This window comes from Paralichthys olivaceus, chromosome 16 (genome assembly GCF_024713975.1).
Source record: "Paralichthys olivaceus isolate ysfri-2021 chromosome 16, ASM2471397v2, whole genome shotgun sequence".
NCBI classification, from domain to species: domain Eukaryota; kingdom Metazoa; phylum Chordata; class Actinopteri; order Pleuronectiformes; family Paralichthyidae; genus Paralichthys; species Paralichthys olivaceus.
In genome coordinates this window covers 22457469-22482474 of record NC_091108.1, presented here as the reverse complement: position 1 = coordinate 22482474, position 25006 = coordinate 22457469, and the positions used below count along the sequence as shown (strand labels likewise).

At 39.3% G+C, this 25006-nt stretch overlaps 1 protein-coding gene across 1 annotated transcript; it reads right to left on the bottom strand.

Moving 5' to 3' along the window:
• Positions 1-566: 566 nt before the first annotated feature.
• On the bottom strand, positions 567-20262 carry exoc3 (exocyst complex component 3). Its single transcript, XM_020112518.2, has 16 exons — positions 20117-20262; positions 19506-19689; positions 18504-18723; positions 16916-17088; positions 14455-14667; positions 13648-13826; positions 8534-8650; positions 8072-8189; positions 7103-7228; positions 5876-5976; positions 5000-5110; positions 3520-3661; positions 2827-2949; positions 2444-2605; positions 1721-1842; positions 567-962 (listed from the first exon to the last, which is right to left on the bottom strand). Exons 2-16 carry the CDS (start codon positions 19647-19649, stop codon positions 758-760), a joined length of 2256 nt encoding a protein of 751 aa, XP_019968077.1. The 5' UTR covers positions 19650-19689; positions 20117-20262; the 3' UTR covers positions 567-757.
• Between the last annotated feature and the right edge of the window lie 4744 nt (positions 20263-25006).

The window sequence follows — 25006 nt, the reverse complement described above, 5'->3', positions numbered from 1 at the left end:
ACTGCCACCAACTGGACACAGCAGGAAATGGACACAAAACACTGCAATCAGTAAGGAACCATCATACCCAAATCTCACTGTGCCTCCTCAGCATATACTGATCATCACTGGTAACTTTAATCTCACAAGTAGGCTCCACGTCCTTGGCTGTGCCACGATCAGCGGCTTGGGCAGCCATTGTTTCAGTTTAATTTACTGACTTGACTTCGCTGCAGTGGTGAAGGGAAATAAATGATAGTGCCAAGTAGTCATCATTGAGAGCTAGGACAGTCAACTATTAACTGCAGTGTTCTTATTTACAAATTGTATCAACTGGGTGCAATGACCAGTGAAAACTCCATTCTGATAATTAGTCACTGTTTGACATTATTTGATACTGACCATTGAAAAATATAAATAAAATTCACAGGTTAAGTGACAGGCATTTGTGTGGAGCCACTTTGATTCCAGTGTTATCTGTGTTGTGTAAAATGAAAAGCAAGAAAGATGAAGAGAACGAAGAACAGAAGCAAAAGTGAGGAGGCACTTCCTGTGAAGCTTTGAACTCTAATAAGGAGTCATGTCAGTCTGTTTTAACAAGTACAATTTTATTTTTTGTTGAGATTGGCATGGGATTAGGATGGAAAGAAAAACACATACACAAAACAGCAAATTGTGTTTAATAGGGATAACAGTATTTGGATGGACAAAGAGAAATGTGTTTATGTTATTGTGTCTGATGGTGGTAAGGCTGGAGATGCTGTCATGATTATTAGTTTTATTTGAGCAGCTTTGCAGTTGCCATGGAGGTCATGGTAGTCATCGTTGTCATTGTGATGGTGGGCACGGCGATGTCTTTGAAGATGGGCTGTGTGACACCAGAGTAGGACACTTTGTTCTCACTCAGAGTCCCGATGATCATCTGGCGCATGTCCCTGCTGGCATCACCACGCACTGCCAGCAATGCCTGGATGTGCTCCTCCCTATGGAGCGTAGGGGAGACAAAAACCTTAGCAGTGTTTTGGTAATGTGGCATCATCCGGCTCAGTGATCCCCACACAGTGGGTGCTCACAAAGCACCATAATGACAATTCATAAGATTCATGTAAAAACTCATCCAAGAGACTTGTATATGTGGTGAAATCTATAGTTTTATAATTTTATCATGTGCTTATTAAGTACCCTGGTACTGTGCATGCTGGACTGCCTTCATGGATCACTGTGACAATGTGCATGTTTCATACTGTTGAAGTTCAGCTGCCTGTACCAAGAAACCGGATTTGAGGGTTTTCAAGTAAAAGTCTAATTTATCTCTAGGTTTTCAGTCAGGGAAATCTCTAGGTTTTCTGACAGGGGAAAAATAGCTTACAGTTAATGGTGTATTAATGAAGAGCAGCAGATATTTTTATAGATTAGGGGAATCATTTTGCTATTCCAGATTTTCAGTGTGTCCACTCCCGTATTTTTCTTTTCTCAACCCAAGTCTGCACAGAGTGCTTCCAGTTAATGAGGGAGTTTTTTTCGGTCCACAGTGGCCAAAGCGCTTGCTTGTTGTCCGAACTGTTAAGTTTCTCTATAATATTTTTTTAGGTTTTGACCTTACTATGTTTAAGTGGCGTGAGATAATTTGTTATGATTTGGCACTATAAAAATGAAACTGAATTAAATGACTAAAATCAATGTATTTGAAATATAGAGTGTGTGTGTGTGTGTGTGTGTGTGTGCATGTGCGTGCGTGTACCTGATGTCAGGATATTTGGACAAGAGAGTGGTGACTTCAAGGTACAGTAGTGTGGGGTCGGTCAGCTTAAAAACTTCTGCAATGGCAGTGATGGCACCACAAAGACGGTCTGTGTCTTCACCCTACAAAAGCACAATCAACCAAAGGTTAGGCATGCCCCTCCAAACTTCACAGGTTTTCCAGGTTATATTGTCTAAACAGTGAGAGCAGCAGAACAGCAACAACCTCCGTCATTGTGCACACTGGATCTGTTCAGCTACAATACAGCAGTGTACTCATTCACTGTACAGTCAAGGACAGGCAGACAGGGTTTACATGGCTGGTTCCTGTGGTTATTAGATAGTAATGACATATCAACCAGCAAATCTAATAATTATTGGATCTCAAACAGGTTGTTGTATTCAACACATGGCAGTAGTTTACCAGCCACTTCACACTGCGGTTTGCTCTAACATTACAGCCTCAGGGATAAAATAAATAAAATAACATAAATGTCCAAGGGGTTGGGGGTTGATTAAATACACTTACTCTTGTGCAAGAAATTTGCATGAACCTATTTTAATGTATCATTATCCATCTGAGCAACAACTAATTGACTAGTTGACTAATGTCCTGAACTAATGATAACCAGTTATCTATGAAAATCAACCCTACACAGTAGCTAATATAATTATAATGCATGAATAATGTTGCAATGTCACAATCCATTATATGTAAACTTACAGCCGCCAGTTTTCTGAAGAGGAACTTGAACTGATCAGCCTCTTTGATCATCCTCTCTGCTCCTTCCCTCCTCTCATCAGCGTTTTTAAAGGTGATCCTCTTCTGCATCACTGCTTTAATGTACTCCACCACCACCCTGCGCAGGGCCTCGCTTGTCATCTCCTGCGTACACCACAGCCAACATGACATTAGATCTTATGAAGAATCTTTATTAAGAACACAAGATGGCACTCAAATCTCTACCACAGCCACGGATCTGTGACAATATTAGATTTCTACATGTTGGATTTTTTTTCAAGTCAGTCAGTTCCACACTGACAAACACATCAAACAAACTTAATGGAGACACCCTGCTAAGTGCCTCAGGTCAGTGCCATTTCTACCTGATTGAAGGGTTTCTTTATCTTGTTGAAGTCATTGAAGTAGTCCTCCACTGTCACACAGATAGTGTCCACAGCATGAGAGCCCATCAGCCACTTCCTGGTCAGCAGCTCATTCAGGTGATTCTGGTAAATGCATAGTCAAAAAGAAACTAATTAAATGGATTATTGATCACTCCAGTATTCTTATGTCAAAGGTTGGTTTTGTACTTTTTTTTTTACTCTCAATTAAGATAGAATGCAAAGGGTGCTTTAATTGTCTTGAGCTTATTTATGCATTGGCTAGTGCACACATGTGGATGTAGTACCTTTGACAAAATAAATGACATCAATTTAATAATACCATCTGTGAAGACACTGCAAATATGTTTTATAGGTGTAAACAACAATTTAACTTTGTTAACTACTTGTAAACCAACATTTCTACATGAGTTGTTTTACTTAGACTGGGATAAAACTGATGAGGCAGAATTCTATTTTACTATTATTTTAGTTAAGGATACACCCATTCAAAAGTATCGAATAAAATACCAAATAATCCGTGGGTCACTCACTACAAATCCGTCTACTATGCTACTCAAGAGGGAAAAAGCCTGAGATTTAAATTGTTCTGTATATAGAACAAAGACTTTGCTACAAATACAACAAACACCTTTCACATAAACAGTAAATACAGTACAGTTGAAATGTCCTTACGTCAAGGTCTAGAAAGACTTCGTCCAATAGGAACTGACATCCCTCCTTAGCCACCTCATTGAGTGTCCTTTCTATAGCAGCATCACTGTCAGTGGCCTCTGGTGACTGAGAGTACTTCCTCTTCAGACTGTTGATGGACTCCCTGAGGAGCACACAATCAATTAATTAATTAGAATATGGTACACAGTAAACTACAGTGTAATAAGTAAATATGAAATACAGTGTGAAATTATAAATAAATTGTTGCCCTAATTGTTGGTGGTTAAGTGTGCACACTTCAAGGATACATTTCTGATTAAAATGTTTAAGCATGAAAACCATACTGTCAAATGGATCAATTCGCATTAAAGACTGTGACAAGATTGAACCCAACATGGTAAGAAGAAGGGCAAGGACACCGTAAGTACAAAATGACTGGGAAACACTGCCTTGAGACAGCATTTGGCTTGGAAACAAAGATAAAATGCTACTTTCCTCATTTGCACTGAGATATATATATTTTTATTTATTTAAATTAGGGTTTAAGCCATAAAGGGAGAACCAATTTTAGAAAATGCCATGCCTTGAAATTTGACAGACAAGTTCAGCAGAATGTGCTCAACAAAGAGGCCTCTTGGCCAATAAAAGTTGACCTTCTGGTTAGAGGATGATCACTCTAACCCCTGAGCCACAGCCCCCCCTTGAAAGTCAATTTCTTAACCCCTTAACTGGACAGTTTTAACTTTTCCACTTATAACCCAACTACCCTTTTCTTGTTCAGTGAGATAAGTGAGCTCTAGTTTGTCCTCTCAGTATTTCAAATCTGGGCTGGAATGGTGAAGTGTTGTTTCACATTGCTGCTTTTAACAATTGCCATGGTCTCATATTATGAGACACACTGTTTTGAAAATGAACATGTAAGAGTCAGTTCAATCTTGATTTCACTGTCTACCTTTCTCTTCTTAAAACATGCCATGTAAAGATACTTTTCTTAATTTTCTCTGACTCACTGTTTATTCATCCTCCTCTCAGCTGCACATTCAACACCTCCAGTTGTAAAGGGTTAGAATTCTTCTCAGAATTCACAGATCTGATAGGCTGAAGGGCGTCACTTGATATGATTTACTATGCATCCAATTGTTCCCTGGGCTGTTAATTCAGTGCCGAAAAGGCTAGAAAAGCTTTGCTGGTTAAAATACAAACACTGTGTCAAAATTTGACAAAAATATTTCCTTTCAAACTAACTCTTGAGAATTTCAAGTTCAGCATCTTGCCTGAAGAGGCTTCAGAATGCAGAGTGGGGGAGACCGGGATCAAACACTCCAACATTCTGGTTAGTGGATCACCCTCTCCATCTCCTGAGTAGCAATCCCATGAAACAGCTTAAATTCACCCACATCAATAACCTTAGGATTTGATGGTGAAACTTTTGACATTCTGACAAAAATGCACATTTACATTTGAGTGTTAACACAAGTGCATGGACAAGAATGATTCTTACTTGAATGTCTGGCAGTTGTTGATGATGGCTATCATGTACTGTACGTAACACTGAGGCAGCTTTCTGTCTCTCAAGTGGTCTTCTTTGTAGGCCACTGCCTCTTCTTTGTACCTGCACACAACACAAACATCTGTGAGATTTACAGTGATAATTAATATTGTTGCAGGCATTATACAATTGTTCACTTTTTACATAGAAACAAAATTATAAATGTAATTATTCTACCTATGTTTCCATGTTATGTCTTTCCAAGGGCCCAGCACATACAGGGGCTCTCAGAGAACACTATTTTATTATTATTATTATTAAAATTAGTTACTCAATGCAATTAAAATTATATTTGCATCTATGAACAAATTGTGTAAATAAACTTTTGGTTTGTTTCACCATTTTTGGCAAAATTATCAGGATAGCCTTTATATTTCCTTCCCCTCTCTGGTCACTGCATGGTTCAGTCTTGCTTGCTTTCTATTAGGTGCTACAGGTGCTAATGCATTTCCTTGTATAAAACTAGTCCTTAAATAAATACCAGTATTATACAGTATGAAGTTGTGCATCTCCTACAAATATTTCAGAATAAAAGCTTTTTAAAAACAAATGAATGGATTCAGCCAACAGAAACCTGGAGATCTTTTATTCTGAAACAGGTACAGGAAGTGTTGCAAACATTTATGTTTTGGCTTTTGAAATTTAAGTCATTGGCACAACTGGGAGAAAAAAGTTAAGAAGTAGAAAATGTGAACAATGTAAATTAACTTATCTTTAAAAGATCTATTTGAATTTAAAAAAACACCACACCGAAATCATGAATAAATCCCATGATTCTAAAATGATATGTTCAAAAGATTTTCACATTAAAAAGAAAGTCAAAAATACCTGATGAGGAAAGTGTTCATCTGTTTCAGGCATAGCTTCAGAACTTGCTCTTTGAAATCCCCATCAATCTGTGCAGCAACTTGAAGGTTCTGCTCAAACATCTGACAAAGAGTGGTGTGAAGATATATAAAAATGAGGTAGAGAATTGGTTAAATTACTTTTGTGCTCTTCAACAAAATGTTTTTATCACTCACATCAGCAAGCAAACAAAAAACAGTGGCTAGAGGAGATATTCAAACCTTTTTTGTTAGTAAACCAAATGTCACGATGGCTCAATGTTCACACGTGTCCAAATTGAAATTAAAAATTACTGTAGCTCATTTATCAATTTTGTTATAGCGAACACTGCAAAATTATTGTATGCATGCACCATGTAAATAGAAGATACCCTGATATACACAAAGACAATTTACTGCAGTAGTCTTTTAGATCTTAAGATTATAACAAGCACAAGGCCTTAGTGAGTCAGCCTTCAACTGAAGTTGGAATTTCTAGGAGGATGTTGGTATGCAAGAGTACAATAATCACGGGCCTGTACTATGAAGCAAGTTTACTAGCTTATCAGGGAACTTCAGGGGTGACTTTGTTACGTTGGGAGTAAACTCAAAACTGCTCTCAACAGTTTTTGTTCATGGTTAACTCGGCGTTGCCCTATATAAGCTGTCCCATGCACATTTGATAAAAACTAAATAGTTTCACAATAAACTCCACATGAGACAATGTGAACTGCATTTTGACACAAACTATAATGATGTAATGACAAACATATTTACAGTATTGATTCAGATGACTTACTGGAGATATAACCACACTGTATTTGTACCTGCACTTTTTATAGCATCTTAAATGCTCTGTTGAAATAGAAATGGATGCATTTCTAAAAAAGTTCCACATATTTGATTCTTTTTTCATTCCTCTTCTGTGTGAAATTCTCTTATCTTGATTCTTGGATTTTGCTCTAGATAGCGACTAGCTATCATGTATATGCACTGCCAAAGTGTTGTTGTTTTTTACTTTTTGACTGAGCAATAGTAATTTCTGCCAGTGCAATAAATAGCTAATGTGCAAAATGAAATATACTGTATCTCAGAAAAAAATCTTAAGGCCAGAGTGTCGTTCCTGAGCCAGCACCTCAATCCCAATAACAATGTTATTCATGTTTTTATTCAGGATCAGGAATACAGCAAGGTCGGAAATGAATTGAGAGTGTGCGTGTGTGGGGGGTACCTGAAAGACAATGGCAGGCAGTGTGGTCTGGTAGTATCCGTCTTGGTCAGCCTCAGGCTCTGTTTCTTTCTGCCAGTCTTTTTTATCTGTTTCCAGGGCCTTCCTCAGCCACCCTGTTATATTTGACTGAAGACATGGAAAATCATACTTAGCAAAAACACCCAAACTCCTGTGACCCTAATGACTCATGCAATAGCAGAGTGGGTCTACGCTTTACAGGTATTAACAAGCTATTCACAAGTTGACTGGGGGTTCCAATGATTTAACATAATAACTTTCAACGCAAGTACAGACCCATAGAGGTTAAATACCTTAAAACTTCCCATTAGTTGATTAGAAGTGAAGAAAAGTCTTGGATGAGAGATGACAAGAAACACAAGCAAGTCCAGTTGACCATGTAAATTTTTCTGACGCCAACGAAAGGATAGTTTTTAACATTGTTTCTGTGCCACAGTCAAAGGGTTAATCTACATTCATTTTCCTAATGTGAATGTTTAGTTGACTATTTAATCGCCCTGCACAGTACAAGGCTGAGAGAGGAATTGTGACATAAAGCCAAGTAGCCAGAGAGGAAGATTAAACACGTGTATTATCAGTGAAAATGGTAAATGTATTTATATAGTGATTTTCTCATCTTAATGACCACTTAAAGAACTTTACAGTACAGTTTTTTTCTATTTACACACACACACACACACACACACACACACACAGCACTTTCTTTATCACACATCCATCATGTACTGCCAGACAGGGGCACTTGGAGTTCAGTATCTTGCTCAGCATCGCTTCAGCACACAAAATTGGGGAGAGCGGGATCAAACTGAACACCATCGTGTTGCTGGTTACCTCCTGAGCCACAACCACAGCACTCACGGTTTAAATATGTATGATGTGTATAAAGTCTACAGACTAAATGAGTAATTTAGTGAAAATGTATTAATTTCCCTCTTGGTGTGTGATGCTTACTGTAAAAGTCTTGACATATTTGCTGAGCAGGTCATTCACCACATCCTGAGGCAGCAGGGGTTCCAGCTGGTGGATGTCACACTCTGAACAGAGCTCTGGATGGCCCATCATCTCCGCACTGGAACGTACACATGCACAGACCCTGACTTATTAACATTTCCATCTGCAGATGCCTCTTGGATTCTGTAAGCTTGTGATAACACATAATAAGTTGAGGCAAGCACCCATCTATACATACAGGGTTTTATTCATTGTCTAATTTCTTATCCAGTTCACCATGGAGAGTTGTTGAACAGACACCATGGAAAATACATCTGAATATTGACAGTATACACTAGAAATGCACAGAACCCTTTGTTGTGCTTAGTCACTAATGAAATTCTGTCTTTGAACTTTGAAAGTCCAAAATTACATACCTAATTCACATGCAGCTAGTATAAGTATGATAATTTATTTGTGTACCTCTTGTATGTGTTGAGAACCCAGGTTAACAAGGACACAATCTCATTTGCCTCCAAGTCCTCAGCAGCCAGTTCTTTGACACGAGTGGACACAGCATTGTGGTAGAGACTGAAAAACCTGAGACACACATATGCACAATTGCATGTTTATGTTTAAATGGTTTGTACACATGCACAAATACACACAAAAAGAGAACATATACATGTATATTTAAACATATATGTATATGTGTGAATATATATATATATATCAGGGGCGGCTGGCCAATAGAGGGCGATAAAAAAAAAAAGATGACAGTGATAAATTATAATAACATTATTTTTAACATTATCATAACATCATTTTAAAAATGCATACAATTATTCAAATTCTTGAGACAGTTTGTCCTGCCTGCTGCCTCTGTGTATCATAGCTAGGGTTGCAAAATTCCAGGAATTTTCAAAGTTGGAAACTTTGTATGGGAATTAACAGGAATTAACGGGAATAAATCTGAAATTTACAAAATTGGAGGTTGGCCCTCAACAGGGAACTTAAATATAGTTGGGGAAAATATATTGTAGCATAATCTTAGCTAAAACAACCAGATTTACTTCACGTACACTCCTCAATCACATGCACACAGCACACTGCTTACTGCAGGGCTACTGTGGCCACACCCCCTACATGCACTTTGCATTCCTCCATCACATGCACATCTGATTTCAAGACTATTGAAGCCACACATTTGAGCCCGAGGACTATCTGAAGTCAAGTAAAAAATAAAAAAATAAAAAAAGGTGCTAAATGTAATCTATTTTTCATTTCATTGACCATTTAAGAGGCTACTCAAAATTCATGTTTTTGTTGTTCATTAAAGAATTGTTCATACAAGAAATAAAACTAAAGTTCTACTCAAATCAATCTGTTGAAATGTCATGTTTTTTTAAATTGTATTATTTTGCATGGATGTCTACTTATGACAAAATAAAAATATTTAAATTTATATTTGGATATGATCCAGTTTGTTTAAATTACCCCCAATTTACAGTTAATTCCCATAAATTCCCAATAATTCCCATAATTCTCATGGAAAGTTTCCAATTCGGAATATTTCCAAAATTCCCCACATTAACTTCCCATGGAAAGTTTCCGCTCCTTTGCAACCCTAATCATAGCCCAATCAGCTGCAGCGTCACACCACATTGCTCTTATAGACTTTTATTGTATTTTTTTTTTTTTTTTCAAACTGCAGGCAATGCAATCTCTATGGCTTCCGGAAGGGCATGCACCACTGGAGTTTCCTGTGTCCTCCTACCCTCTCCTACTGACCTGCTCTCACTTTGACTAATAAATACTCATCAGTTAGCAGGACCTGATCAGTACACGAAGTTTACTTAGTGTTTGTTTGATTCGCTCCAGAGTTTATGAGACTGCATTTAAACATCATGAAAAATGACTCGTCAACATGTTTTGCTCAGTACAAAACGAGACGTGACATGCATAGCAGGAACCTTCCATTATGATAAAATGAACAGCAGGTTGTGAAAGTGACAGGAGCGACACAGATACATTTATTTACCCATTAAATTAAACAGGTAACCTTAGCCATCATCGCAACAGTTGCCCCACCTGAGAAATTTTACAGGAGCTGCCACTGACATACAGTATATACAGAAGTTCACTCACACTCACACTCACACACACACACACACACACACACACACACACACACACACACACCATATATCTAAACACACATAAACATTCACATATATACATACATACAGATGTATAGGATAGATCACACTCAGTCTCACACACAATGGCAGCATACGTGGCAGTGGGGTTCAGAATCTACGTACATATACATATATACACTGCTCAAAAACCTTAAGGGCACACTATGGTCATAGTATAATAATACATTTTATTTATATAGCATTTCTTTACAAACAGTGTTTACAAAGTGCTTTGACAGCAAAGCAAGAAAAGTAAATTAAAAGCTGAAACAAAAAAGCAGTAAACTGACAATAAAAAGAGTGAACAAGTAAAATAAAAGTCGAAAAAGGAAACGATAATAGCACAGTATCACATAAAAGCAAGTATATAAATGTGGGTTTTAAGAAGTGATTTAAAAGAATTTACTGACTCTGTGAGCCTTATCTCCCCAGGTAGCCTGGGGCCAGATCCTGGCCTGCTTTAAAGACGATCAGTAAAATCTTATAATCAATTCTAAAATGAAGAGAAGCAAGGATCGTGGTGATGTGATGTTGCCTTTTAAGACCAGTGAGAAGATTAGCTGCTGCGTTCTGAACTAGTTGGAGGCGGGAAAGTGACTTTTGGTTTATGCCAGAGGAGGGAGTAAGAGCAGCCCAGTCTAGAGAAAACTAGTGCATGAACTACTTTTTGCATATCCGGGTGTTTAAGTATGGGTTTGATTTTGGAGATGGTTCTGATTTGTAGGAAGCTTTTTGTTTCATTTGTGGTTGGAAAATGAGTGATAGGTCAAACAGAACTCCTAGGTTTCTGGCAACGGCTTTAATTGACCAGGTGGCCAAGAGGAAGCATATAAATAGAAAATAAAATTGGGCCTAAAATTGAATCTTGTGGTACATCACAGGTAACGTTTGTTTAAGAGGATGTGTAATTACCTATGGTGACCGAGCAGGTTTGATTCTTTCTAAAAGATAAAAATCAAACCAACTAAGTGCAGTATCCTTGATGCCAACCCAGGTTTTAAGACAGTCAATTAAAATATCATGATCCACAGTATCAAAGTCTGCACTTAGTTATAGGATGATTCAATTGCTTCAATAAGAGGACTGTAGTGTCCTTGGGAGAGCCAAGTGTCAGTGATGATAAAAAAAAGTCCAAATTATTAAAAGGTATAAAATCATGGCATAAAAAACATTTTTTTAAGGATCTGATATTTAGGACCACATTTTTACAGGAGTGGAACTAAAAGACATCATTCGCTGGTGGGTCGATCATGGGGCCGATCATCCGGTCACTAAAGTAGAGGGGAGGTGTGTAATTCTGTTTGGTGTGTTCGAGCAGATTTCCATGTGCTAAATCAGCTGACAGCATCCCACCTCCCGCTCCGGATTGGACAGCCAGGTGTTCAGGCGAATCAGCCTGCTCAAACGCCCCAATACCCAGCCATGAGTGGGAACTGGTCCGGAGATCAGGATCTTACATTTTAGGGAACTGAGGGTATTCAAGGTGGACAAAGTCCCGTTTTAAGAGTTCAAATTGCTGCTTGGGAACGTCATTTGTGCTGACATGAACGATGACTGGGGAGTTGCGACGCTAGAGCAGAAGTTAGACCTGCAGCCGGCAACAATGCCGTAAGGGCTGGACCTGGGAGCATCTCCGCTGAACCTGGAGCATCTCTGCTGGAAGTAGAGTTGGAGCCAGGCGTTACATCATTGGCGCAACGAAGAGCAGTTGACGGAGTAGCACCACTCCTCAGGTGGATGTTACAGGAGGGATCCAACCTCAGGTGCGGAGGTGATGGGGAGAAGCTGTCTATCAAGTGCCGATGCAATTCCAGGTGGTTACTAAGGACTGGGAAGCCAGAGGGGGAGTTGCTGGCGGGCAAATTTATTTTCGGGGTGGATTTCCCAATGATGTTTGGAGCTGCAAACCCACCTGCTGCTGTGCTTACCCCGTTCACCACAGACACACCTTCAATGGGCTCAACATGCTGCGTAGAGCTGGCTGAGGCCTTGGGTTTAGCTTCAAAGATGATCCAGGGATCAGTCGAATGTCCAGGGGTAGCTCCCGGGGCAGCTCCCGGGGCTTTGGTGGTGACAGGTGAAGGACCATAGAATGGTGATGTTGTTATCCACCGTTACCGGAGCGGAGCAATTGTTGGAGCGGGCCAAGCTGGTCAAGTTCCTTGCATGTCAGGAATAAAGTTGTTTGGCCAGAGCAACAGTTGAGAAATCCAGGACCATTTCATTCTTCAGATGAGAGATGTTGTTTTTCAACTTTGACAAGGTAATATGGCAAGACTTCCATAATGGCAGTGTGTGACACACGTAACAATGGTCAATGGAAACAAAACTCATCAACACATTGAGGGCTTGATCCAAAACCCACCGAAAAACAAGTAAAAAAAATTGAAATGATGTTACAGGCAGCCATGTGTCGGCACATGTATCCGGACAGTAAATCTCCAGTACGGGCCTTTTGGTTAAGTATGCACTTGTACCGAACAAATGCAGCGAGTCCACGTGTGGAACTTATTTGTGCACATCTCAAATTCCGAGGGAACACTTTAGCGATGTGCGACTTAGGTGTTTTTATAGCAGCGGACATGAGATCGTTATCTGTTGTTGAGAACGCAGTGTTCAAACACACGCTATAAGGAATATAGCCCTGTTATGAAGTTCCCTCTCCTGCGCATTTTAGCTAGCAAGTCACACCGGTCCTTTATAAACCTCTGTCTCTAGAGTGAGAGTGTTCTTCACAGTGGAGACATCGTTAGTGCCAGCAGGGCATCAACCCCTCTCTGCAAACAATGTGGACAAGTACATTTTTTGACACATTCCTCAGCAGTCTGGGAGACTGAACTCTTACCAGTCAGTTGAACATGAGAGTGAACTGCCTCTTGTACCAGCTGCATTGAGCTAGATTCTGAGGCTGTTTAAAAGTGCATGATTTTCAACATATGCTGAACTATCTAAAGGAAATGTTAGGAATTAGGCCCATTACACTTCAGGATTACTTGGGCAGATAATTGGCAGGGACTGGCCTCCAGTTGGCAATGCCACTGCAATTTCTGGCCCATTTATCCTCTAGTGTGCAGCAGCCTTTGGAAAATAAAAAATATCACTATCAATATTCACTTTGTTTCAAGAAAGAAAAAATGATTAAATAAAACCATAAATTTGATGTGGAAAATCATTGAATAGGCTTGGTGAGAATGACTGAAATGTCTTTTCACTATAAATGTTAATATAAGGCCACTATAACGATTAAATTATGAAAAAAAGTTAAATTGTTGGCTGCTGAGCTGGTGAAAATATACAAAGGGCCAACAAAAGTGGGCTAGTGAGGGAATGTGTCTGAAACCTGTTCTGTGTTGACAGAAAAACAGTGTGATTCACTTTGAATTGTGCATCCATTACCTGTTGAAAGTGTTGTAGTGTGGGGGAAAGCACTGCACCATGAGGTTCTTCACAATGATGAGGTCATCCAGAACATATTTCCTGGTTATCTCGAGAAGACGAACCAGCCACATTTTATCAGCCTCTCTCGTCACCGACTGGGTGCCCTCAATGCGAGTGCTGACTGTTCCCTCCAACACCTACAACAGAGGCAGGGGGCAGAGTGAGCATGGCTCTGTCTGAGGTTTATTCCACAACAAGTCAAATCTAATCTTACCATGGATGAAAAACACACACTCAATGTAATTACATGTCAACATCTCAATGTTGAGAGTAAAATGCAATTAATACCTGTCTACGTGTTCAACAAACTATATGGCCTCTTACTGATGAAGGAAAACATTACATTAAATTCACCTTGAAATCATCTGTACGGTCTCAAAATGTATGTGAGACCATTTGAGTCTAGTTATGTTTTATGAGGACAAAGGTAGAACAAAAAAAAGCAGAAGATAAAAAGAATGAGGAGAAAAACTGACAGACAATTTAGAAAAATGAAAAGGAAAGAAGGTTGAATAAGATGGAAAACCCAACAGAAAGGATGAGCCAGATGAGGATGAAGGGATTAAAGAATGAATTCTCATCAGAAGTAGATGATGATGAGTCAGGTGAAGAAAAACAACTAGACGCAGGAGGCAAACTTGAAGGCAGTGGGCTAGCACTGCTACTTGAGTACAAGGGAATAACAAACTTCAATCCAATTGCCCAAATAATATTCTTAATAACTTTGAGTATGTCAAAAATGATGACTCCGATCCCACATCTTACCTCAAACATCTTGTCGATCCATTTTTTGGGTCGCCCAGGTGGTATGAACCCAGTCTGTTTTTTACGGTCAACCATACGCCGATCGATCTTCTCCTCCCTCTCAATGATACGAACCACTGACACCAACATTGTAGGGTCACGGCGAACTGTTACCATGGACCTCTGCAGTACCATCCATAACTGTTTTGCCAGGTCATCTGACAAGCCCTGAACCTGGAAAAGAACAAAGAGTGTAAACTGACTACCTCAAATCTTTAACTGAGGCGGCAACATAAATAATAATAAAAAAAAAATCATTGGTTTATTTTCAAGTGAAATGAACTGTCTAAAGTTTAAGACTAAATCTACTAACCCTACTACAATGAGGGTTACTGTTTGCAAATAAATTTATATTTCCAAATAGGAAGCTTTGTTTAAACGTATTTTATTAGTAATTGATGTTTCCTGCAGCAAGAATATGCTGTTCCCTAGAAAAGTCCTCCAACAACAAAGACATATTTGCGCTCACTGAAAGTGAAAATGTTCTATATCTACACACTGTTCTTGTAAAAATAAAGCTTTGTATTAAAAAAGACATGATAGTGTATCTGCACTAATGTCAGGATACAGGAAAAAAATTGACTGAAGGGCGTGTAACATGAACCCAGTTGCCCGGAGTTGTCCTTCCTACTCCAGCAAAAGACCAAGGCTGAGGGCGGAGCTTGATTTTATGCAAAGGCTCAATCAAAGGTCTGTTGATTTGGTTTTCTTTGGTTTGTATTAGGGCTGCATGATATCAGGAAAATGTGTGATAACCTTGTTGAATATCACAATGAGAGAGAGAGAGAGACTTTGTTACCTTTCCCTCAGGTTCTGGGACTATCATTAAGAAGCAACACAATTCTTTTATATTATCAACCACTCATAGTAATGAACTGACCTGGGACAAATGAGATCGCTAGAAGTTTCCACAGTAGAATTTATTCAGGAGGAGGCGGAGCTCTATTCTCTACTCCCGACAATGATTCATTGACGGAAAAAACGGTCAATAATCTGAATATCTTTGATTAATTATCTAGGGCAGCAGGCTTCATCTGATTGGCTAAATATATTGATATGCAGAGCGTGTTTTTATTCAATAATTATTTCCAATTGATTTTACTTTTGGATCCTTATTAGAACACCATCAGTGAAATCTGACAGATCCTCGAAATTACTCACACAACAAGAACATCATTGGAAGGGCTGAATTAGAGACGATAGCTCAACAATTTGTCGAAAGTGTGGGAACACTTGACAGTAAAGCTGCCAGAAACTGTTAGCTACACACTTTATAAAGTTGATTTCACATGGAAAAGCAGCACAACATCACTGTGATATGAATCCTAAAGAGAAAACATGTTGGAGACGGTCTTCTTCAGCTTTACACAGGTTTTCTTTGACGTTTTATCATGAAATGGTCAACAATTTTAAAGACTGTCGCTTCTCGGATTCAACGGGAGGAGAAAGAGAGAGCTCAGCGGTGGTTGAATTCAGCTCAGTACAGGTGTGCATCTTCCCTAGCCTCCAGTTCATTTATGATTCAGCAGTCAATGATTCGATTCACAACGATGCGTTTGATCACTTAGAACTGATCTTTATAAAAACCAGCTGAATTCATATTTATGTTCCTGGATAAATCGGGTGTTGCTTCTTCAGCAACAATGAAGTTAAAACACTGTGTTAGGTCGTAATCTGCAGGAAGAACTTTTGTTTGTGTGTGTGAATGTGTGTGTTCGTCTCTGTCCCTCTTCACACATGAACTGATAATGACATGTATTTAGTTAGAAATCGATGATGTCAGATCATGTCTTCGGGTCGTTCCGTCACTTAAACCCTCACGTTACGTCTTGTGTAGCAGGTTTAAACATGCGTCTCATAAACTCTACAGCGAATCAAACAAACACAATGTAAATGTCAGTCCTGTATGTGTCCTAATTACTTGTGATCAGTGATTGTGTTTATTGTTAAAGAGTAAAGTGAGCGCAGGTCAGAGGGGGAGTGAGGAAATGGCAGACTCCGAAAGACACTGACAAATACAGGACGACTGGTCTGTCTGATTCTGGTTATAATTATGCAGAGGCAGGACATCGCTAAAACAATAAACGTAGCGGAAAACATGAATCGATTATGTGCTGTCTCTGCATTGACGCAGAGTCATCCACCTCTGCATTGCATCTAAGAATTGAGAAATTTCCACACCTCTAATATATACACACACATCTTTAAACATTTTAATTACTCAAAACTCCAATTTTCAACATCTGTAATTACATAGAAAAATGTGTGAATCATATGTATGTGATTTCTCATTATAGATATGTACAATTAGATAAAATCAGATAAATGGATTATCAAAAATTATTGTTAGTTGCAGCCCTAAACCACACTGATGCTATACGATTCTCTGGTGTTTCAGTTATGTGACAACGCTCTTACTTACATCTTCAAAGTAGATCGAGATGAGGTTCATGTCACTGGTGTTCCTGCTGTCCATACGATACTGCTCATACATGAGGTCGTCTCGTGAACACTCCAGCTCAATCAGCTTCCTGTGGGCTTGCAGCAGGTCTGCCTGCTCTATCAGTTGCTGGGTATCAGCTACAATTTCAGGTACTGTAGATACAGCAAAGTGACAGACAGATTGCTAAGAGGAAGCAGGAGAATCTATAACAAGATCAAGACAAGAACTTTTTCTTTCCATGATGAGACGGAGTCAGAATTCATGGATTGCTTGTTGTCTAAAATCTAAAGCCCAGGATGTTTCAGCAATGGTGACTCCTCTAGAGCAGGAGTCTCAAGTTTGACTGGACAATTTGTGGATCAATCATCTGAGCACTTGATCAGACAGGTGTGAAGCCCAATTCATGCTTCTGCATCTTAGGTACGCACATAGCCTACATCGTGAATTGTGGTGGCAGCAGATCAAGGCTTATGATTACAACTAGATTGTTTAGATATACAACATGCCGACATATATTCACTGTACATCATATACACACAAATTACGTGAGGAGGAAAAGGAGGAGGACTGCCAGAGCCCTACAAAATGACTTGCAGCAGTGTACAGGTTGATGTTTCCTCTAACGGTACCTGTGCTCACAGCCCAGCACTGCGCAGCTCCATTGGCATTCACCACAGAACACCAGAATTGGCAGGTGTGCCACTGGTGCCCCGTTCTCTTCACAGATGAGTGCAGCACAAACACGGCGGCTGTGGCTCAGGAGGTAGAGCAGTTTAATCCCTGTCTCCCCAATTCCACATGCCAAAGTTTCCTTAGGCAAAACACCAAACCTGACAACTGTTTCGGCAGTGTATGAATGATGAGTGCTGCACAAAGATGCACTGTATCTTAAAGTGCTCCACATAGATGAACTTTATAAAGCTTTTTCCTATCTTTAATCAAGAGTGTGGTCTTTCAGTTGAAGCACATGAGTTGTTGAATTTATGTTCAGATTTGCCATCCATCCATAAATGGGTAGATGGCAAAACTTTAGTGTAAAGTGCTCAGAGTGTTCATCAAGACTAGAAACTAGCTATATAAATACAGACCATTTACACACACACACAGGGGAAAACAATATCCTGCTTACAGTTACACCGTTATGCAGGGTAAAAGTTGAACTTTAACATCAGTTTTCATATCACAGCTTAACAACTATAAGCTGATAAGTCAGTGTTAAGATGCTCCATCAACTTTGAGTTTAACATTTGATGCTTTAAATGTGCAAACATATCAGAACTAGCATTTAGAATTATTTGATCAAAAACTTTTAATATGTAGCAAATACTTTACTATATAATTTATTTACAATGTATTTAAATGAATAGGGCGACCACTCAACGTGCAATGAGTGCACTCAATGCACCATGGCTTATCCAGTTCTAGACATAATGAGCAGATTTTTTTTTCTCTGTGACCAAATTGAGTGGCTGAGGTCAACTGACATTTAATGTTGTCTATTGTTGATATTGCCTGTGATTGAGAACACATCAGTGATATATTTTGTGTTGGCTTGAGATTAACTTACCAGAGAAAATATTTTTAAGGTTTTCCACAGCAGAGGCCAGCTGACTGTGTTGAACTACAGCATCTTTGACATCTTTCAGGTTCTCAATGGTGTTGATGCTCTGCCTCCAATCCTTGCTCACATCAGCCAATGAGCTCTGGATATCTTTGACATCCAGCAGGGCACTGTGCAGCTGGGTCAGACCAGTACGAACGCCATCCAACTGGGACTGGATTGCTGCCTGAAGAACATTAGGGGTGGTCAAGAAACAGACATCATTGTTACTTAAATTTGCTCTCCTTCCAAACATGAAAAAGAACCAGTGGAAACCTTCAGTTGTCATAAAAACTCAAAAGGTGTTTAGTTTGTCCAGTCTGGACTAATGTAAAAAACATGTCAGCCTCCGTAGAGAGCGTCCCCTCGATGTAAATATAAAGTATTTCAGTATAAAGGGTCTTTCCGGGGTAAAGGAAACTACAATTCATACAATTTAGATTAAACAAACTCGTGAAAACATCATGGGGATTATTCTACATTATATTTTTGCAAATAGTTCCCTTTCACCCAAATCTTACACAGTGGGACTTTAAATAAAGCCAAACAATGTTCAAACATATACAAATACAACACTGATAGATATTTAAATGGTTGTGAGATCGGGGGAAGAACTGGGAGTGAGCAGGAAGGAAAGAAAAGTTCCAGAAGAATCATTAACTGGGATGAAGCCACATTAACTGTATTTGCTGTGTTACTTTGGCAGGCAAGCTTCACTGATGTATTCTATTAATACTTGACAACTTAATTCATTTATCATTTAGATTCAAATTTTCCTCACTGATCATTAACCAAGCAAATATCCAAACCATTCCCTGGTCCCAGCTTTTGAGGACTGGTGAGGAACTCCTGCTTTTCATTCATCTTATGTCGTATAAGTGCGATTAAATTTGGTTTTCAGATGGCTGACAGTTAAAGAGAATGTGAGGCTTTACAATATACAATGCTGAGATTTGACATTTCCATCACCTTCAGCCGGGCTTCCACTGAGGCCTTCTTGCGAGCCTCTCTTCTTCTGTACTGCTCCACCTTGTCCAGCTGATCAGATCTCTGCAGCATGCCTGCCACCCGCTGCACTGCGGTGGCCACCGCCTCCCGACTTGTCTCCTCCATATTACTTCTCTATATCGTATCTGAGGGCTTCATGCACATGCTTAAAGAGAAACACAGAGGGCAACGGTCACGCGCACGCAGCAATTGCTTCATGCTGAGGGTTATGGAGGGACAGTTATGGCACTTCCTTTGTCCCATCTTCTTCACAGAGCTTTCAGCTGTTGCACTGTTAAATGGCCTAACTGGTTTCAATGTAGCATCGAGTAACGTGACATTATATAGGAAGCGGCTAACGACTAAACGGTTCCCTAAAGTAGCTCAGCGTTAACTCCAGCAGGCGGAAACACTGTGTACTGTGACACACAAAGAGTCCATGAAAACATTAGCTAAACCCAGAAATGAACTTCACTCTGTCAGATTAATACACTTGATAGCATATGCTAAGCTAACAACAAACGGGAAGAGGCTAACACTACCTTAACGCCTGTGAAACAGGCTCAATATACAAACCCAATAAATGTCCTTACCAGAGGAATTTAGGGCATAAACATGATGAAGATGAAATCAATGTCTACAAGTATAAGGAGAATTTTAGATACAGGTTTGCGCTGTTATGGTTCCACTTCCTCTTTCGACCTTCGTCTTCTTCTATTGGGTTTTATCGGCGGTTGGTAAACAACCATTTGGAGCATTACCGCCCCCAGGTGATATGGAGTGTGGATGAAGATGGCATTATAGTCTCCTTCTAGCTCCGCGCTTGCACACACTTGAAGGAAGTGACATTTTATTGAACATGGCATTTAACATACAAACACTTACAGGGAAACAAATAGAGTATTCACATAAAAACAATGCAGTATTATATTACATCAAAACAAAAAGATTCATTTCAAAGCAGGAGGTTTATCAAATTAAAAGGTTATAAGATATATCCCAACAGATCTTTGCAGCTTTTGGGCTAGAGGATACTTTTTTAAGGGATGCATAAAATAATTTAAACTCATTTACAAAACAGTCAAAGGAGGGTATTTACTCATCAAAAGAACTATATTGATCACGTTGGAAATGGATGAAAAGAAATTGCCATAAGGACATATATATGAGAGATATCAAGATTTGGCATGTCATTGACTTTAAGTGATATCCAGTTTATTATACCCATCCAAAAACTGTATAACTTACAGTGCAAGAGAAAACAAACTTGCACATTTCTGACACGCAAAGTGTCAACTTTAAATTTAAAACATTTTTTTTGAGGAATTTTTGAACTCTATAAACCCTATGACATATTTTAAAGTGGGTTTGACCTTTGGGGAAATGGGCCATTTGTGCTTTTCCCAAGATAGCCAAAGTTTTCCTCTCGGGAACCTGAAAATAAAATCCTCTATTATAGTCATGGAAAAATGTGTTCTTAAAAGCACCTTTTATATATTTATTATCAAACTTTTTATCTATTAAATTAAGATTATTAATCACAATATTTGGCAAAATGGATGTAATTCATAAATTACTGTATTTGTACTGAATTAGTGAAAGGGATTGCTTTACAAACTTTTTCATACTCTCTCTGTGTACATCTGATTAAATTTACCCCCCCAAAAAACTATGATGTCCAGAATGTTAACGTTGCAGTCCAGTACATCATTTACAAACAAAATTTCTTTCTCATACCAGTCACTCTTGAATAGTGACTTCCTGTCCGGTCATTTTGGTTATAGACGTTTCCTGGAAGCTGGTGAAAGGAGAACTCAGGCAACAGCTGACGTCTTATGCAGAAGATTTTAATGTAGACTTGATGCATCAAGGAGACCAGAAGCTGCAACAATACACAAACACTAACAGAGCAACATGAGCAATTGTCACCCCCAAGTCTCAAGATGTCTCCCGCAGCATCCCCATATATCTTCCTCTACTTGCGTCAGCCATTTTAACAGCGCATCCATTAATGACTGGAATTGCTGTCACTCTCTACGTTACATGCAGGTGTTCACAGCCTGTTGTCACGATGGTATTGTGCAGATGTAATGTGTGAGGATGGTCAAAAATTCCTCAACAATCATTATGCCCAAGTATTTCACTTCAGACTCAACTCCGATTGAGGCAGTGGGAGAATCTGAACACTTATGAATGGGGATTGGTTCAAATTTGTTAATACTGAGGGATAACCCTTATGCTTTGGAAAATATCTAAGTAGTATTTCGGGCTTTAGCCACCATACGTTTCTTTTCGCTGGTGTTAGTGTATCGATCCCTGCCTTTCTTCATCTCTCCTAATTCTGCTATTATCTGATCCACTGAGGCTAATTTGGTGTCACACAAACACTCGTATTGTACTGCTCAGTGTATTCACTGATTATGTATTTCATGTTAAAACTGATTGTGGTCGTGTTGCATAGATAGCTATATGTTTCCCCCTGCGATGATTCATCTAAAGCAGGTTTCTCACACGATAAGAGGTTCCTTATGATGACAATAACATGTTCACTGTAGAAGAGCAAATGCTCTTCCACACATGTCTTCACTTAATCCCATGTGCAGTATTTCAAACTTGGTATTGTGAGAGAATGTTTGACCATCCTCAGTAAATCTGTTCACCATGAAGAGAATACAGCCTGACTCATTCCACAGATACTACCTTCTCTCCAAGCAGTACCCAATGTCAGGTTGTAGGTAAAGGGCCAACTTGCAGTACATTGTAATATCATGGACTTTCATACAGTATCCAATTCCGAAGCCCAGACAGAGAGGCACCATCTCCAATTCTTTTGCGTATGACATCAGTGGCTAGATGTAAAGGTTAGGTATGCATGCTTTTGTGGATGTGCTGTTTGGATGAGTGATGCAAAGTGAAGGAGATAAATTAGGATGCTGTGGGAGACATCTTCAGACTTGAGGGTTGACAATTGCTCATCTAACTCAACCTTGCTATTGTATCACCCCGGGTCTCTAATGTACATCAAGATTGCAATAAATCTTTCTGTGTAATCATCATGAGCTGCTGCCTGAGTTCTCCTTTTACCAGCTTCCAGAAAACTTCCATCACAAGATCAGGCATGTTTGTGTTAAATAAAGTTCGATGACTATGAGCAAACTTTGTGTTTAGCTCATCCTTATTCAATTCAATTTTCAATTCAATTTTATTTCTATAACGCTTATACATAATATCATAATATAAATTATCTCAAGGCACTTTACACAGAAGGTTATTGTCATCAGTCTTACTGTGCATTGATTTGTTGAGACCAGGGGTTCAATCCCTTATCGTTACTTTATTTTAATCCATGCTAAAAAAAAGAAAAACTACAACACAGAGGAATAAAAGTGCATGGTTTTTTTTCTTATCGTGTGAGTAACCCGCTGTACATTAATCATTGTAAAGCATACGCACCTCGCAGGGGAACATGTATAGCAAACTACGCAACACTACCACAATCCTTTTTAACACAAAATACACGATCAGTGAATACAATCAGCCAGAGTTGTCATAATTAGACAGCAGAGTTTATTTACTCCTTCAACTGACACAGCTCCAACAAAGCACAAAGTCGTCTGACAGAAGAAAACAACAATCAAGACATTAAGTTAGTTTTCCAGATTTGCTTCGCCACACATGTCATGTTGACAAAACACTCGACACAGTTCAGACAGATCATCTGTTGATTACACAGAGATAAATAGCACTTGCATTACAGAAACTGCAAAAAACAAACTAAATCGTTTTCTGATGAACGTTTGGGTTGGTTTCATTCTCAGAGGACTGAATCTAATCATCGACCACATCTTTTAAATGAATGTCGGCTGACTTTAACCAGCAGCGACAGGAGGACACATGTTCACCAACTTTATTCATAAAAATGTTGTGAGGGATGTTTTCATATGACTGCTGACACGTGTTTGGTGTATGTGCATAGTAATGATCACCAGCATCAAACCAAAGCACTTTGCATTGAGCTGGCAACGTGTGCATATTCTTCATAACTCCCAGTGTCTACTATAAACGATGATCAGTTTCTTAGGCCGGTTATTAATTATGCAGATTATAATCTTTGTTCTGACTATCACCAGATAACACTGCAACATCAGCTCAGTGGCGTAAAGAGATCCAGCAATTAATACTGCTTTGCCATGTCATTTCGAATGCCATTTTTTATATTATATTGTGATGTTGACATGGACAGACATATTAACTCATGATGTGTTTTTGTTGATGTTTAGTTCAACGAGCCCTTCGGTATATCACCGCACTTCAGACACAGGTGCTCTGTGAAAATGATGAATCTGCGACCGAGTCTGCAACCTACAACATCTAGAACAGAGACAATATCACCAGTTGACACGATCACCAGTTAAACTGGAACACTGGTGCGAGCCAAGCAGCTGTAGCTTCTCCAGCCCCCCTAGCAGCTCCCGAGCAGCCGGAAAGCCAGGGTGACTGGAAAGTAGTCCTAAAACTAAGGTCTGGGTTCACCACCAACCTGTTCACGTTTACAGTAAATTTTCCCCACTCAGTGACACACCCACTGAGGAACCAACTCTTATTGGCAACTCTATTCTGAGAAATGAAAAGTGCGCTTTACAGTACAGCCTTGCCCATTCACACATACATTTATACAGTGCATTTACTTTTTTTCTAAGAGATTAGCACAGCCGACGGGCTATTTGGGGTTTCAGTATCTTGCCCAAGGACACTTCAGCATACGGAAGACAGGGATCTGGATCTGGTTAGAGGAAGATCCGCTCTACCCCCTTGAGCCACATCCACCCCAAGGGCCACAGTGAGCAACATAGAGTCATACTTAAAACTACTGGCAAAGAGTAAGCGTAAGTACAATAACATTGGGTGGCTGTGGTGGAGGGGTGGAATGGTTGCCCCCCAACCAGAAGGTCGGCAGCCCAATCCCCGTGTTCCCCAGTCTGCGTGCCAAAGTGTCCTTGGGCAAGATGCTGAACCCTGAATTGCCCCATAGAACAAAAAGTGCTGCTAATAGATGCACTGTATGTATGAATGTGTGTGTGAATGGGTAAATGGCAAACTGTAGTCTAAAGTGCTTTGAGTGGACATCAAGACAAGAAAAGTGTTATATAAATACAAACCATTGTTATTCACATCAGAGGTAACAAAAATCAATAATGAGGGGAGAGAGAGGAGTTATACAAACAAACCTAAAAAAAGTTAATAAAAACACTGTATTAGTTCAAAAAAATAGAAAGTTAAAATGTTAAATATCAGGTAATTAATTACTGACCATCAGTTTGATTTACTGTGTCCGACTGAAACCTGGCTGCATAAGATGAATATGTAGGTTTAAATGAAGCGACCCCCCCTCCCCAATATTAACACTCATATTCCTTGAAGCACGATAAATTACAAGAAAGAACTCAGAAATGCCAGAATCTCTTATTATTCATTATTAATAG

Excerpts from the sequence above, each read along its gene's own strand:
- exoc3 (XM_020112518.2), bottom strand. The coding sequence starts at position 19,649 with ATGGAGGAGACAAGTCGGGAGGCGGTGGCCACCGCAGTGCAGCGGGTG. Across the intron at positions 14,668-16,915 it reads TCTCGATCTACTTTGAAGAT|GTTCAGGGCTTGTCAGATGA; the intron begins GTAAGTAAGAGC and ends GTTCTTTTCCAG. Across the intron at positions 2,606-2,826 it reads TAAAGAAACCCTTCAATCAG|GAGATGACAAGCGAGGCCCT; the intron begins GTAGAAATGGCA and ends TGGTGTACGCAG.